The sequence below is a fragment of the Carassius carassius genome, chromosome 50 (assembly GCF_963082965.1).
Source record: "Carassius carassius chromosome 50, fCarCar2.1, whole genome shotgun sequence".
In the NCBI taxonomy this organism is placed as follows: domain Eukaryota; kingdom Metazoa; phylum Chordata; class Actinopteri; order Cypriniformes; family Cyprinidae; genus Carassius; species Carassius carassius.
The window spans coordinates 19,751,930-19,769,243 of NC_081804.1; the positions used below are offsets into that span (position 1 = coordinate 19,751,930).

Genomic DNA, 17,314 nt, shown 5'->3' on the forward strand with positions numbered 1-17,314 from the left:
CTCTTCTCGGCAAAAAGAGTAGAGTGGAGAAAAATTTGGTTGAATTTACTTAGATATTTTTTGCAGGGGTAATAATAAAGAATCGTTTTAAAATGGAATTCTTTTATTTTATTATTAAACAAAAATTAGTTTACACAGAAATCTTCAAACAGCACATGAATACTGAATTTAGTTCTCTTCACTTTTGTGCTTGAATGAACACAGGCAAAAATACATGAAAATGCATGTCTTGGTGAATATCCTAGGAAAGACAGTCGGTTATGTAATAAAGGAACGGCTGAATCTATCAGTATATTGGATCTTTGCAGTCTGACTTAAAGTGATAGCAGACTGATAAACCTGCTGATGTCTGTTTTTCATGTTAAACAAAAAAGACAAAAAAGAAATACTCTCACTGCTCATTACTGAATAACTTTTGTAAATTTAATAAGAACAAATCTATATTTTATCTATAAAGTGAAGACTATGGGGTGCTATTTGATAACCTTTTTGCTGTGATCTTTGGCCTTGGCTAAACCAGCTGGCCACACTCTCTCTAGCATCAATATCTTCCAGACTTCCCCTCTACCCAAATTCTTGTCAGATATTCCACTGTGTCTGAACGAAGAGATGCCCTAGTGTCTGATTTGAACAGCTAAACAGTCCCTAAACTGCTTATACTACTGTTTCAGTGATTAAATTTGTTCAGTTTTGTAGGCAATATCAAAGTAATTATATTTCATTATATTGCATTGCCTGTGAATCAATCTCTTGATTAAGAGATCGTTAAAGCGGCAGTGTTACGGGCATATGAATTAGTCCTGGAGTTCTATTGTCAAAAATGCAGGTCTCATTCAAAGTCTTTCAAACAAACCTGTGAACAGTTTGCTCAATAGAAGAGAGTACTTTTTGAAAAGTAGTTTTTACCAAGTTGAGTTGTTGGTTTTGAGCGACTCCAGGAGTTATTGCTACTAGCAGATTTCAAAAACTGGGTAGAAAAACCTATACGGGTAGAAATGTGCTGGTGTGAGGCATCGAGATGGGCTTGTGTTCATGTTCCACTCCATAATATTCACTGAACAAAATCTGAACTTGTTACTGTAGTTGTTGAGTTGTGTGTGCACCCTAAATTTCCCATGCACAGGGTTAGTATAATCCTTGGAGATGACCTCGGTGGAGCTAACATTTTCCCTTGCCCAGTGGTGACTAATAGACCTGATGGCTGCTGTCAGCCAGATTTGTCTGTGCAGTTGCCTTCATTGTTCCCTGCCTGTGTGGTAACAAGGTTGAAATTAAAGTTCAACAATGTAGTTGACTTCTCTGATTCTTTTCTTGGTACTGACAGAACGTACCTGGAAGGAATTGAAGTCTTGTTCAGAACCTTTGACAGCAGAAGGAGTTCATTTACAGGTGGGTTGAGATCAGATATCTCTACCTAGCCACGAAGTCTGATCCTACATTGCAAAAATAGTTTTGAGATTGTGTCCAAATCAGAGATGTCCTTCACATTAACCACCATGTATTATTGGGAGGAGGGAGTTCATGCGTAAATTAGGGCTGGGTAAAAAAGAACGATTTTTCGATTAATCGTTTTTAAAAATGTGGTCGATTCAAAATCGATTCTCAAAAGCCATGAATCGATTTTTTTCCATATTTATTTCCGCAGACATTGAACGTAAGATTAGCATTAATCTAATTACAAATCTTCTCCACTAGATGTCACCCTCTTATGTGTCTTGTGCGATGTTACCAATGAACCTGTCATTCGATCATTCAGTGCTTAAAGCAGTGGTTCTGAACCCGAGGCCCGTCACGGATTCAAATGCCGCCAACCATATGCTGAACACACACAAAAAAACTTTGTTTTACAATTAATTTTCTTTTTTACATTAATTGAAAAAAATGTAGGCTACTAAAGAAATGTAAGCTATAGCCTAATGTTTTTATGTGAAATTATTTTGTTTTTCATAAATTATTTTCAGACATGAGCAGACTTACCCACATAACATTATAAACACATACAAGGGCGCACTTCAAGAATTCAAATTAAAGAGTCATCAACAGCCATTAGTTTGGTAAAAGGGAGAAAAAAAAATGTGGAGAATGCCAGCAACTGAACACATACAAAAAAAGAATAGTCGCAGTATCAGTAGTGAAGGAGGATTTCCGGTTTGCCCCGCAACTCACTTGAAGTTCAAGCAAATGGAAACACCATATACTACGCAGCAATCATCCTTAATTGAAGAAATGTGGCAAAACATCTCTGGAGAGAACCTCATATTATTAAATTCGAAAGTGCTTTCCATATTTGGATCAACATAGGTTACATTTGTGAACGCACATTTTCTGCAATGTCGCGCGTCAAGTCATGCTCCCGTGCGCGTCTTACAGACTGCATCTTAAAGCCTCTTATACTTTCTGAATCCGCGAGTTCGCTATGGACCGCTAGGTAGGCGTGAAGTAAAAATCGCCATTGGAGAGTGTGTGCCGAGGCTCTGAGCAGACGACCGAGCGGACAGGTGCGCATGGTCAGTAGTCTTCAAAAGCACAATTGCACATGTTCAGGCAGTGTGAAGAAGCCCATTGCCAATCGAACCTGTGCAATCCGTCAATAAAGAATTTAAAATTGAAATGATTTAAGAGCTTGTGAATCGAAATCGTATCGATCTGGAACATCTGAATCAATACCCAGCCCTAGCGTAAATGGAAACATTCTGACGCAGCAGACTTGCAGGTGAGATATCAAATTGTGTTACCGACTGGTTACTGGTTAAAGTTGGCCCATGAACATCCTCTTCCGGGATCTTTGGGAGTCAAGAAAACATTTCACCATGTTTCTAAGTATTATTTTTTGCCTGGATTAAAATCTGCAGTATCAGAATTCTGCCATTCGTGTGATGTATACCATAGTGCAGGGAAGCTGAACCAAATGATTCATTTGGCACCTTTGTATTCCATTCCTGTGATAAGTGAACCATTTGAGAGATTGATTATTGAACATGTAGGTCCGTTGCCCAAATCAAAAACTTGGCATAAGTTTATGTTGACAGTTATGTGTTAGCGACGCGTTAGGCAGAGGCTATACCGCTGTTCTCGATTAAAACTCCTCTAATCGCCAAATAATTGAAGTTTGTACTACTTTTGGTCTGCCTTATGTAATTCAGACTGACCAGGGGTTAAATTTCACCTCAAAAGTATTTGCAAAAGTGCGGAAACACAGGGAGCTCTAGAAAGGTTCCATCAGACTTAAAGTCTATGCTCTGTGCCTTTTGTGTGGAGACTAGACTTGTGCCGGTATTTGGTAATGCGATATATTGCGGTGATTAATATGCACGATATTGTTATCGTGGGCACTTCTAAATACCATGAATAAATATACATTACAAATTATTCCGAATTTGGAATGCATTTTAAGAATAGTATTCCCATCAGCTGCTTAAAATGCACAACACCGCTGTATGCTGCTTTAAAGAACGCATGCGCTCTGATGTAAACAAGGAACGTGTGAGAGACACGCTTAATGAAAGCACATTCACTCTCTGACAGCAGATGGCGCTAAATGCAGCCCTTGCCCTGTAAACACAGTAAATAAAGCAGCTGTTACTTTCTAAACCAAATTTAAATAATCTTAAATAATTGTGTTTTCCCTATGGTGTTTATTACAGAGCCAACTACTGAAATATTTAGACTTAATAGGCTATTTATCTTCAAACATTTTTTTATTTTTTTTGGACTACAAATGCCCTAGATATTGTTTGAAAGTGTTTTGATCTTTTAACATTAACAGTTTACATTATGGCTTCATTAATAAACATAAACTGCCAATGAAAAAATTATTCTGAACATTCATTAATCTTAGGTATTCCAATATTTAATAAAACATTGTTAAAACTGAAAGTTGCAACTGTGTTATTTAATGAGCTAACATGAGCTAAGACTTGTATTTTTTTTTTAACAAAGATTAATAACTTCTATAGTAAATGTAGCTATTGCTCATTGTTTAGCTGTGCATTTATTGAATTAGCACTATGCGATGTCCGCATAATTAATCTTGACAAACTATATATTATTATAAATATCTAAGCCTCAAGCATCGATGACAGATCGCTGTTTTTCAAATGGAAAGCTTACAAAGAATGTATTTGCTACATTTGTGTAAGCAGTACACATCAAAACAAGAAAAATAAAAATGCAGTACATACCAGATTTGTCGTAATAACGAGTCATAAACACATCCACAGCTTTAAATCCTGGTCTAGAAAGGAAGGCAAGAGTCCACTGAACAACATTCTCATGGAGAATGTTTAGTCCAACAAAGCAATAGCATTGTAATTATGGATGATAAATACTTTGTTTATGTATCAGTCCTTCAGGGATATTTTGCGTCCGTTATGGAATAACTCGGCTCTGAAAACTGCGTCTTGGTACTACAAAAACAGCATGGGTTTGTAGCATACAGTGTACAAACAGAATAAGATTATCCACTAAAAAAAGTAAAAGACACGCAGAAGATTACATTATTTCATTTCTGGCGCTCTCTAATGATGGCTTGTGATGTGCTCTGTGACGCACCTGTCATCTGATGGAGGCGTAACTTAGCGATCGTCTTTTTCTTTATTTTGTTATTTATTTTTCAACATTTTTGTGTTTTATGTTAAATGTGACTGTATATGCATGATTACCATATGTTTGAGCACAAACCAGCACGCTATTACTGTGTAATCACAGCTATCAATGTGAACGCCGTCTATATGAATAGAATGTGATTATTGACTTTATAGCACATTTGTATGTTTACCATATCTATAACGGGACTAACAGCTCCATGTTTATCACAGAGGTGGGAGGGTCTGTTTTGTGCATCTGGGCGTCAAAGAGATCACGCCCTCTGTATGCGTGCATTGCATATAGTCATTCGCAATGATTACCATTAGTATTATTACACAATAAATACTAAATACTAAATGGCTAGTATAGCAAAACCATGTTAATGTGTGGTTTCTTTAGTTTAACTTGTTTTCCTTAAAAAAAAAAAAAAAAACATGTTTAATTTTCATAAAGGTACACCTGTAATTAAAACATTATGTAACTGAATGCATAAATGAATGTGAATGTGATAAAGAGGATCAATGAAAAACAGTAGGTAACTTGCTCTGGAATTATCACAGAGGTTGTGTGAGAAAAACACAGACGTGGCAGATTTCGGACGGGATTAAAATCACCAAGTACTCTTAAGACCCCCTGTAAAACTAGTCCAGTCCGAATAGGGCTCAAGTTTCTGTTTATTGTTTTTATTTGAAAAACTATGCGTTGATAAGTTTAATGACTAAAATAGTTTGTAGAACCCCTTCAATTCAGTTGGTAAATATGTTTTATATGGGGGTAAATATGTTTTATATATTTTTGAGCATTATCAACTCTGGTTGATAAAAAGTAAAGCCCAAAGGGTCTCCTTTCCAAAGACACCAAAATTATGTGTGTAACAAACATAAGTAAGGAACTGTTGCAATTTTAAATTAGTTAGGGCAAATTCAGCTGTGAGTCCAATAATGGGGTGTCTGGTTAACAGGTTAAGGCATATTATGTGAAAGTGAAAGTGAAAGTGAAAGTGAAGTGACATTCAGCCAAGTATGGTGACCCATACTCAGAATTTGTGCTCTGCATTTAACCCATCCGAAATGCACACACACAGAGCAGTGAACACACACACACACTGTGAGCACACACCCGGAGCAGTGGGCAGCCATTTATGCTGCGGCGCCCGGGGAGCAGTTGGGGGTTCGATGCCTTGCTCAAGGACACCTAAGTCGTGGTATTGAAGGTGGAGAGAGAACTGTACATGCACTCCCCCCACCCACAATTCCTGCCGGCCCGGGACTCGAACTCACAACCTTTCGATTGGGAGTCCGACTCTCTAACCATTAGGCCACGACTTCCCACTTTGAGGGAGAGATGAAACAGACTCCCTCGTCTTCAATGCTTGATACCTCTATTCTTGTTGATTCTGAGCGGATACATGAGGATGCAGTGGTGGATGACTATAAAGGTTGTGGGGTTCATCTGGAGAATTCAGTTGTTTTGAGTAACTTAGGTTCTCATCTAGAGCGTTTGTTGACATGCAAATGAGATGATGTAGTGAGAGTGATATGAAAATATACCTGCCTATTTTCTAATGTTCCTGGTAGAACTACAGTCCTGTGTCATGATATTGATGTGGGAACATCCATACCGACTGTATCCAATGAAATGAGCAGCGATGAAAAATGAGGTAGAATATTTGCTGAAAAATGGATTGGCTGTCAAAAGTCAAAGTTTGTGGAGTTCTCCATGTCTGTTAGTCCAGAAACCAGACTCATCTTTTCATTTTTGCACAGACTACCGAAGGGTTAACAGTGTGAATAAGGCAGATTATTTTCCTTTACACCGCATAGAAGATTGTGTTGATCGAATTTGCTCTGCCACTTACGTCACTAAACTAGATCTTCTTAAAGGGTATTGGCAAGTCCCTTTAACTACCCATGCTAGTAAAATATCTGTGTTTGTCACTCCTTTTAGCTTTCTGCAATATAATGTTATGGCGTTCGGGATGCATTACACTCAGGAAACAATCAATGCGTATAATGGTAGAAATGTCGTAAAATGGTAGGTCAGGGGCATGTAAAGCACATAATGGCCAAAATAAGTGCAATTTTCTAAGTGTCAGCGCAATTACAGAACTATACTTGGGAGGTCATAGCCTGATTAAAATGTACAGCGATCACGATCCACTAGTGATTTGTCACAAAAGACTAACTCAAACCAGTATTTGATGTGGTGATCTCTCGTTTGGCAGGAGTACAAGCTTGAGATCAAACATCGAAAGGGTTCAGACAATGTAGTTGTGCTGTTATGCAGATTTTTTCTACATGACAAAAAAATTTAGTAATGGGGGTGTTACGTCCGTGGATATATTTAATGTGTTTTATAATTGTGCATGTGTGTGTTTGATGTGGTTGTTTGTGGTTATCTCCCTCGTCATGAGACAGGTGTTCCAACCAGCTATGTTCAATCTAGTGAAGCCAGAGGTGATTGGATGATGACAGGAAGTAGGGCTGTGCAAAAAATCGAATGGTATTTTCATGCGCATCTCATCAGTAAAAGCGCTCCTGTGATTAGAAGTACATCTCCAGCACGTACATTCAGATCAGGGTTGCCAGGTTTTCAAAACAAATCCTGCCCACTTGCTTCTCAAAACTAGTCCAAAACTATCCCAATCGCGTTTTCCAGGAGGTTCCCAGATAAAAATTGCATCCCGGGGTTAAAATGCATGTTTTTTGGCAGGGTTGCCTTGGTAAAATTTTCATTTTAGGGGCTAAACATAACATTATTTGTATTGGGGTCGCTTCGACCCACGGACATGAAAAACAACCGCAGACTTGGCAAGACTGGTTGGCCTTTACTACACAGAGCCGTAGTTCACAGAAAATCCACACAAAGTCGATTTTAAAATCGCAGGCGATTCTTTGTCGATTTTCCAAAAAAGATTTTATGTAACTTGTCGGTGGACTATGGCTCTGTGTAGTAAATGCCGCTCCACCTGAACCAGTCCGCGGTTGTTTTTCATGTCCGCAGGTCCTGCAAAAAAACGTGTATTTTAACCGGGGAACCTCTTGGAAACGCGATTGGGCTAGTTTTGAGAAGCAAGTGGGCAGGATTTGTTTTGGAAACCTGGCAACCCTGATCTGAACGCACGTGCTGTAGATGTACTTCTAATCACAGGAGCACCTTTACTGATGAGATGCGCATGAAAATACCATTCAATTTTTTGCACAGCCCTAACAGGAAGGAGTAGAAAAGTAGTGGGTCTGTGGAGAAAGGAGAGGGACTTTTCTCGACCAGGGCTACATTACTGATATTACATTACTACATAATGATTCCCCAGAGTCACTTGTTGTTTGACTTTGGTTGATCTGAGTAAGTGAACTCAGGACTTTGTAGTGTTCTTGAGCAGAAAGAAAACTGAAGCCGTTTAGAACCAGTTGATTATCTTTGTTTAATGTTAACTATGATTGTTAGTATGTTTATGTTCTTTTTGACTTACATGGGAATGTAGGGGGAGGGTGCCATTTTTGTTTGTTATTTTCTTTTTCTCCTGGTTATGGGCAGACAGGAAGAGAGGGAAGTCTTATGCGTTTTATTTTTTAATTATCTTTTTCCTAGGTAATTTGTGAATATCCTTGGGTTAGTTAGTTTGGCTTTGTTCTCTTACGAGAGCTCTCTCTCGTACTGCGTCTTAGCTAAGACGCTACGGGAAAAGTCTCTTTTCATGAAATACTGAAGCAAAAAATTATCCTTAATTTTGTATTTTTGTAAAGCGCATTTGCAGCAGTACACAGCCATAGGCGAGACGGCTCGCTCGCTCATTGGCTGTTCTGCGGCAACTGCACAGCCTATCGAGCGCAGGCTGATGCAACATCAGACCAATAAGGAGGCTTCGCGCCCTTCTTGCCACTTGCCGCCGAAACGGGTGTGGCCCAACCTATAAAAGGAGCTCGAAAAGGCTGACTCCCCTGATTTTTCATCTCTTCAGCGAAGCTCACGCATCGCTGGATCACGGAGTAAGCAAGCGCCGTCTGATAGGCATCTCAGCGGGACGAGCCACTTCTGAAGCTGCTGGCCTTCGCCGCCTTCCACTGCCGTTCCTGCTGCGCTCTCCGGCGCACATATCCTTTCAATTCTGTTATATCCAACTGTTCTTTATGCGTGTGTGTGTGTTCGCCCTGCGACACACACTCGTAAAAGAGCTTGCGTCTTTTTTATGATGCCTTCCTGCGGCTCGTCAGAGCCCCACTCAGCGAGGGAGACGGTACGTCATCTGTGTCTCCTGCCTGGGTGAAGATCATGCAGCGCTCGCGCTCGCTGACGGCGGATGCCCTCACTGCGAGCTGTTGCCATGGTGACTCTGAGGACTCGCTTGGCCTTTTTCTCTGAGCCTGCATTCTCCGCTGCGCTGAGGCGCCGTAAAAGCGCCGCTTCCAGCGGATTCCGAAACCGTCTTCAGCTCAACCGAACTCGCAGGTTCGCCCTGCTTCACCGGCCTCCCCTGCATCACTTCCCGATGGGCAACGCCCGCTGTTTGCTGCCACGTCGTCCGAGGAGGTCGATCTCAGGGCCGCGTCGGGGGAAGAGGACACGCGCTCTCTGCTAGCTTCGGGCAGTGATGGCTGGGCGAGCTCCGAGGATCTCGCGCCTTCTGCTCAGAAGCCCAGCAAACGAGCAGGCAATCGAGAAGGAGCCGAGGCGAGTGCTCACGCTGGCCGCGACGAGTCTCGGCCTCGAGTGGTCTGCACCAGCGCCCCCCCTCTCGTTCCCGGCTGGATGGTAGTTTCCCTTTCGGATGAGCGTACTTCTCAAAGCCCGCCTCATTTCTTCCTGAGCTTCATGAAGAGGTGGCAAAGGCTTGGAACGCTCCATATTCAGCGCGAACTCGTTCGTCTGTCTCACTAGCATTCTCCACACTGGATGATGCTAAAAACAGGAACTACCAGTCACTTCCACCGGTGGAACAGGCGATAGCGACGCACCTTTGTCCGCCCTCTGCTGGACGGCAGGCGAAAGCGGTGTTGCCATCTAAAGCCTGCTGCATGACGTCACCTCTGCTCGCGCGAATCTTTTCTGCTGCTGAGCAGGCTGCGTCTGCACTACACACGATGGCTGCTTCATCGAAGTGCCGGTGTACGAGTTCCGCTGTGGCCGAGCTCTCACCCAAGCGCGCCGCTGTTTCAGTTCCAGGAATTGTGACTGTCTCAGCGTTTTCTACAACGCGCAAGCCTGCACAGTTGCCCGCTTGCCTGCACACAAAAGCCATTATCACAACAGCTTCAGCAACGCAGCTCAAGACCCTCGTTCTCGCTCTACCGGCTGTCACCCCGCGCCGTGGGGACCGTGGCAGAGGATTACGGTGAGGCCGGGAGCCCCGAAGCCATCCTAGGAAAGCGCCGGTGTACGAGTCACCGCAGCTGAACTCTCACCTAAGCGCGCCACTGTTTCAGTTCCAGGGATTGTGACTGTTTCAGCGTCTTTTGCAATGCGCAAGCCTGTACGGTTGCCCGCTTGCCTGCACACAAAAACCGTTATCACGGCTACCCAGATATTTTCCGAAAGAGGTGCAATTTCTGGTGGCCCGGCCACGGCTGATGGTGCTATAAATGTAGTGACGATGCCCACTGCTTAGTGCCCATCTCCACATATAAGCACAGCCCTTCACACATGGCTCGCGCCCATAAAAGCGACTCAAGTCGATCGCGCGCACTGCATAGTAAACGTGCCCACTCCTCAGTGCCCACAATCACTATGTCACACGCGTCATGTGGTTTCTGCAAAAACGAAACCCGTGCACGTTCGTCCGGCCACGGCCGATGGTCCTATAAATGTAGTGACGATGCCCACTCCTAAGTGCCCATCTCCACATGTAAGCACAGCCCTGCACACAGGGCTCGCGCACATGAGATCGACTCAGGTCAGTCACGCGCGCCGCATAGTAAACGTGCCCACTCCTCAGTGCCCACATACACTATGTCACACACGGCGCGTGGTTTCTGTAAAAACGAAACCCGTGCACGTACGCTCTTCCCAGGCAGACTGCGAGTCGAAAGTGGTAAATGTGCACACTTGCAGCCCACAGTTACTCACAGACATCACGAGTCCCACGGGACCCGCTCAGCCCTCCCCCAATCTGTTAAGCACCGGGACGGGGTCGAGGAGGAGCGATCTGCCCGCTGTGATCAGCGCGCTCCCCACCTCAAATGCCACAGGCGTAACGCCCATGGTGCAGCACACCCAAGCGCCGCCGTTGCCCAGTCAACAGAGCGCACTTCGCATCCAGCCCTTAGCCATTCATGCAGATGCATGGTCAGCGCTTCCAGGGGTTTCGGATTGGGTGCTAGGCATTATAAAGAGAGGTTACTCGCTACAGTTTTTTTGATGCCCTCCGTGCTTTTTAGCGCGCGTCGAAACTATGGTCAAAACAGAAGTAGCACACATACTTCGGGCCGAAATATCAAAACTGTTGAGCAAAGGGGCTGTAGAGCCTGTGTCTCGAGCTCAACGCGAGGGGGGGGCTGTACAGCATATACTTTTTGGTGCCCAAGAAAGACGGGGGTCTCAGGCCCATGCTGGATCTAAGACAGCTGAACAAGGCATTGGTGAAACGCAGTTTCAGAATGCTTATGACCAGGAAGCTCCTCACGCAGATTCGCAGAGGAGACTGGTTCATGGCAATAGATCTGAAGGACGCATATTTTCAAATACAGATAGCGTCCAGTCACAGGCGATATTTGAGATTCGCCTTCGAGGGCCAGGCATACCAGTTTACAGTCCTGCCGTTCGGCTTGTCCGTGGCTCCTCGTACGTTTACGAGGTGCATGGACGCAGCACTCGCTCCTCTCAGACTCAGAGGCGTGCGAGTGCTGAACTATTTGGACGACTGGCTGATTCTGGCTCAATCACGAGCAGAGCTCGTGGAGCACAGGGCCGTTTTACTCGATCACCTCGAGAAACTCGGTCTCAGTGTCAACTGGACGAAGAGTTCGCTGAACCCCAGTCAGACGATACTGTTTTTGGGTATAGCTCTGAACTCATGCTCCATGACGGCGCGGCTGTCACCACAGCGCGCGTTGGGCATTCAGCGCGCAGCGAGTTCTCTCCGCTGCGGCGCGACCATTTTGCTCAGATATTGTCAGAAGATGCTGGGTCTCATGGCCTCAGAATCTCCGGTTCTGCAGCTGGGCCTGCTCCGCATGCGCCCCCTGCAGCTCTGGCTGAAAGCACGGGTATCTGGCCGACTGCGTCTCAAGGTCGATCAGGGCTGAAACCCTGGACAGCAAACGGCTGGTACCAATCAGGTGTAAGCCTGGGCACTTCCTCGAATGTGAAGAGGGTGTCGACGGACGCCTCCACTTCGGTATAGGGAGTGCAGCTCGAGGTCAGACCGTCCTTTGGCCTATGGTCAGAACGGGAAAAGCTCCATCATGTCAACTGTCTGGAAATGCTGGCAGTGGAGAACGCGCTGATGCGCTTTTGTCCCCAAATCAAGGATCACCACGTCTTAGTCCGTTCGGACAACATGTCTGTGGTGTCCTACATAAATCGCCAGGGTGGTCTCGGGTCCTGAAACTTGTATAGGCTAGCGGAACGCCTCCTGGTTTGGGCTCAGCGCAACGTGCGTTCGCTGAGGGCAGTGCATGTGCCTGAGCTACAGAATCTGGGTCCAGACAGGCTGTCCAGAGGCAATGTTCCTACGGGCGAATGGTCTCTACACCCGCAAACAGTCCGGCTGTTGTGGGAGAGATTTGGCAGGGCGGAGGTGGACCTCTTCGCGTCCCACGAAAACGCTCACTGCCCTGCGTTCTTTTCCAAGAATGAAAGCGCGCTGTCACGGGAATGGCCATGCTGCCTGCTTTATGCTTTCCCTCCCGTCTCCCTCCTTCTGCAGGTGATAGAACGGGTGAGAGAAATGAGATGTTCAATACTGCTTGTAGCACCTCTTTGGAAGAACCAACCATGGTTCCCAGATTTGATGCAGTTAGCAGATGTCGCCCCGTGGCCAGTACCGTTGAGGAGGGACCTCCTCTCGCAAGCCAGGGGCTCGATTTGGCACCCTCAACCGGAGTTGTGGTCCCTCCATGTGTGGGCGCTCAACGGTTACCCGCTGATCTCGCAGTGGGAGTGCTGAATACCATCACTCAGGCTAAAGCTCCGTCGACACGACGTCTGTATGCCTCGAAGTGGTCGGTGTTCTCCAGCTGGTGCACAGCTCGAGGATATTCACCCCTTAGTTGTGAGGTGACGGAGGTTCTCTCCTTCCTACAGGAGCTGTTGGATAAGGGCAGAGCCCCATCCACGTTCAAAATTTATGTGGCGGCTATCGCAGCGTTTTCTGAAACAGCGCTCGGTCAGTCAATAGGAAGGAATGATTTGGTCATCCGGTTCCTCAGAGGAGCTAGGAGGCTGAATCCTCCCAGACCTCCGTCAGTCCCTATGTTGGACCTCGCGGCGGTTTTGGAGGCCATGAAGGGTCCCCCTTTTGAGCCTATCCAATCGGTTAGCCTTCAGCATCCGTCGTTCAAGACAGTATTCTTGTTGGCTCTCGCTTCGGTGAAGCGTGTGGGTGATTTGCACGCGCTCTCGGTAAGCCAGTCGTGCTTGGAGTTTGGGCCTAATGACTCAAGGGTCATACTCAAACCTAGGCACGGTTATGTGCCGGAATCCCTCAACACGCCGTTTCGGGCTCAGGTTATTGCCCTGTCTGCCCTGCCGGTGTCAGGAGAGGATAGAGACTTGAGTCTTCTTTGCCCTGTCAGGGTTTTAAGAACTTATGTGTCTCGCTCTGCTGCCTTTCGGCAGACGGAGCAGCTGTTTGTCTCGTTCGGTGGACGTTCCAAGGGAATGGCTTTTTCGAGACAGACTCTATCCAGATGGATAGTTGACGCCATAGCGTTAGCTTACGCTTCCAGGGGCCTTCAGTGCCCGTTGGGCGTCAGAGCACACCCCACAAGAGGCGTCGCCTCGTCGTGGGCGTGGTCTACTGGGACCTCCTTGCAGGATATATGTATGGCGGCAGGTTGGGCCTCGCCGTCTACATTTATCAGGTTCTATAACCTGGAGGTTCCCGCCTTGCAAGCAAGGCTGCTGTCGGTATAGTCGAATCAGGGCCCTGAGGGGTATTCTGAGTTCATGAGCGCTATGCGCTGCCGACTGTTATATGGGCGGTATTGCGTAAGACCCGCATTGCCACATTGGCCAGGCTTTGCCTCGGCTGTGTGATGTCATATTGCCGCATCTACGGATGCTGCTAGATATGGGACGGAGGGCTTTCCCCCTTTTCTGTCCTGGACTCTCTGTGAGTCCCTCAGGTGACGGTGCACTGTAAATCCTGGGCGTTGCTTCAGGTTTATTGGTGTGTGATCCCTGCACGCACGGCGTTTTACATTGGGTTCCCATAGCGTCTTAGCTAAGACGCAGTACGAGAGAGCTCTCGTAAGAGAACGTACTCGGTTACTAAACGTAACCTCGGTTCTCTCTAGAAGAGCGAACGAGTACTGCGTTCTCTGCCGTGCGCACGATTCACTCTGGTTCGCTTCGGCGATGAAAAAAAATCAGGTGAGTCGTTTTAAGATGTTTATATTACCTATTTAGATTTATGGATATGCATTTTCTTTTATTTGTTTTTTCTCTGTTCATTGTTTTATTGCTTGTACAGCACTATGGTCAACTTTGTTGTTTTATTCAGTGCTTTATAAATAAATTTGAATTTGAATTTGAAAAAATTAATGTAAAAACAAAAATACAATGCATGATCAAACATTTAGGTGAGATAAATATAGATTTTTGAAAAATTGGCCCCCTCCATCCCTCAAATGAAAAAAACAACTCTTGACTCTTCCAAGAGTCAACTAAGAGAGGAATTAATTCTCAAAAATGAAATTCAGGCCCTGAATAAATGTCTAAAAATCCAGATTGAACATCACTATAAAAAATTCTACATGACAAAAAGAAGGCATTAAAAAGATCGGTATCGGTGATCGGATCGGCAAATACTGCTTTCTGTGATCGGCCTCAAAAATCCTGATCAGAGCACCCCTATTAATGACCCGGAAGTCTTGCCCATAGGCTTACTTCTGCATTGAAGAAAAAGGTGGATATGTTATATATTTTTATCATAATCATACCACTGAATTTTTTGAGGTATCGGCAGATATCATATCACTGGCTATGAGAATCAATATCAGATCGTATCATGATGACCCCTACTCGATCGTTTACACCCCTACTACACAGTCTTTGTTCCATCTTGAGTCTTGCTGGTAAACATAATAATTTAATTCTAAAACATTTGATTTAATATAATTTTTCTACTTTATCTTCTTTTTGTTATAAAAAAAAAACACTTTCTATTTTTTTATATTCTATCTACTTGTTTTTCTTTGTGTTCATATATGTGTGTGTGTGTGTGTGTGTGTGTTATAAATAACAAACCTTGCTATGTGTACTGCGTTAAGCTAACCAAGACTTGTCATTGCACTTACATACTGTTACATACTGTTGTCTCGCTAATTTAGACTGCTTCTATTGTCCTCATTTGTAAGTCACTTTGTATAAAAGAGTCTGCTAAATTACTAAATGTAAATGTACATAAACTGCTGTCATGTCATGCATTCGTTTGTTATTTTTGTCACCATCTTGTGGCAGTTTGGTGTGGCGGCAGGGAACGTTGATAATTATTATAATTATTTTCTAAGTGGTCGATTTAGACCCTGTGATTCTTGGGTTAGAGGTTAACCAGGAAATAATCGCAGTGTTCCAGATTTTCATCTAGGACAGAATAACTGCAGTAACCAGTGGATGTTAATTAGAACAATTCTTTGTTTTTACTTTTGTGACTGATAGAGAGTGTTAGCTGTCAAAAAACAGAAATTGTCCTGTTGGCTTGTGGAAGTCATTTTGCTTCGATATTATATATATAATTTTTTTTTACCCATGTACAGTTTCTATAGAATTAGCCTATATCTAATTTGAAACAACCACAATGCACGTGGTGACACTGATTAATTTCACATCACCTTTATCTCTGTCTGTGTTCACTTTTACAGTATCGAAAGGAGCCGAAACTGTCTTCAAAGCTTTTGTGTTTCACAGAGGAAAGAAAGCTATATGAGTTTGGATCGACATGAGGGGTATGACAAATTTTTCATTATTTAGGGTGATGAAACGGAGCTGCTCATGTGTGAGCAAATAGATAGCCTTATTCCGATGCATGCAATAACTATCCATTATGACATGTAGGCATTTTTATATTCAATTAGCCTTCAAAAAATTCTTATGCATTGCAATCCTTTAATTTTTAATATTTGGCATGTTTGTGTTCTGCTGTGTTTCCCTGTGTTTAATAAGCAGCGTGTACGCGCATTGCAGACCCGCCTATACTAACACGCTCTTTAAATAAAGAAAAAACATTGCACCAGACTTTAGACCAGGTTTGAGTTGGTCTATGGCGCAGTCTATTTTCAGCTCATTGCGCCGGGTGTATGATAGGGCCCCATTCTTCAAGTATGAAATCCATTTACTATGAAATATGTGTGCTTTATTAGCTTCTAGCAACACAAGATTGACCTCACGCCTTGTTGCATTGCCAGATAAGTTGCTGTGCAATTAATAAATGAATGAAAATATGTGTGCAGGCTAAGTGTTCGCATATGCAATTGTATAATTGCATTTAGTATGTTGCTGGCCTAAATAATGGCAATGATAAATAATGGAAAGAACACCACAGTGTTGGTCTTTGTGTATGTGTGTTGGCTGACCTTCTGCCACATGTAGGCCTCTTTAAGAGTGATAATCTCATGTTCTCTGTGCTCTCCCTGCACAGCACACAGCACACAAATGATCCGCTGGTCGTGTTTACAGTAGAGCGAACCCTCTTGACCATGCTCCTTACATTTTAGCCTTTCCACTGTCACAGTGTCTCTTTTAGCTGGTTTATGCTCATCATTATTGCTGGCCTCCGCCCCCTCTGATGCGTTTTCAGACCCCTGGCAGTCTTTCAATGGCCCACTCTCTGCTTGAGGGTCTGGGGAGCTGTACGGCTGGAGTTGGTGACCAGTGCTTTGTGAATGTTTGTCTGCATGGCTGGTGCAGAAGGCAAAGCAACAGAGTGTGCACATCCAGGCAGCTGACTGAGGCTCATCTGGTTCACACGCATCACATGTGCCATCCATCTGAGGCAAATCGTCCTCATTCAAGCAGCTGTTCCAGCATCCTTCAGATGCATCCATGGCGATGGAAGACGAGGATATTAGTGCGTGTCTGGGTTGGAGCCTAAAACTGACAAAGAAATGCAATAAAATGAGTTGGAGAAACAGAAATGAGTGAATGGTGCTATATTTCTGTGCTACAATCTTTCTGTGGCAGAGCTTCAGTGGGTGTCCATTGAACGTGTGTTCTGCACATGTATGAGAGGAATTAACTGTCTATATCAGCAGCTATATATTAGTACATATTCATCATTCAAAAGGAAAAACCGAAACAAAGATATAGGAGATAAACGCAGACATATATACAAAACATAAACAAAGCAGCACTTGCTTAGGCTTTGGATATCAGTAATGTTGCTAACTTTAATAATTTTAAGAGGCTCATGTTGTTATGAAATCATTTGCATTTCATAAAGATTGGGACAGATCACATAACATTTAAAAAGCCTTCTTTCTGTACCGCTGTATTTGCTAAACTGAACATCCAATCAAAGTTCTCAGACTTACCGATGGTCCCGACGCCAATTAAACTGCCGCCAATGTAG

At 44.0% G+C, this 17,314-nt stretch overlaps 1 protein-coding gene across 1 annotated transcript in view; it reads right to left on the bottom strand.

Annotated features, from left to right (window-relative positions):
- The window catches only part of trim44 (tripartite motif containing 44), a 100,857-nt gene extending 84,022 nt beyond the window's left edge, over positions 1-16,835 (bottom strand). Inside the window, exon 1 of the mRNA XM_059546005.1 lies at positions 16,320-16,835. Within this exon, the coding sequence (XP_059401988.1) occupies positions 16,320-16,790 (471 nt within the window). The 5' untranslated portion in view covers positions 16,791-16,835. The remainder of the gene's footprint in view (positions 1-16,319) is intronic.
- Between the last annotated feature and the right edge of the window lie 479 nt (positions 16,836-17,314).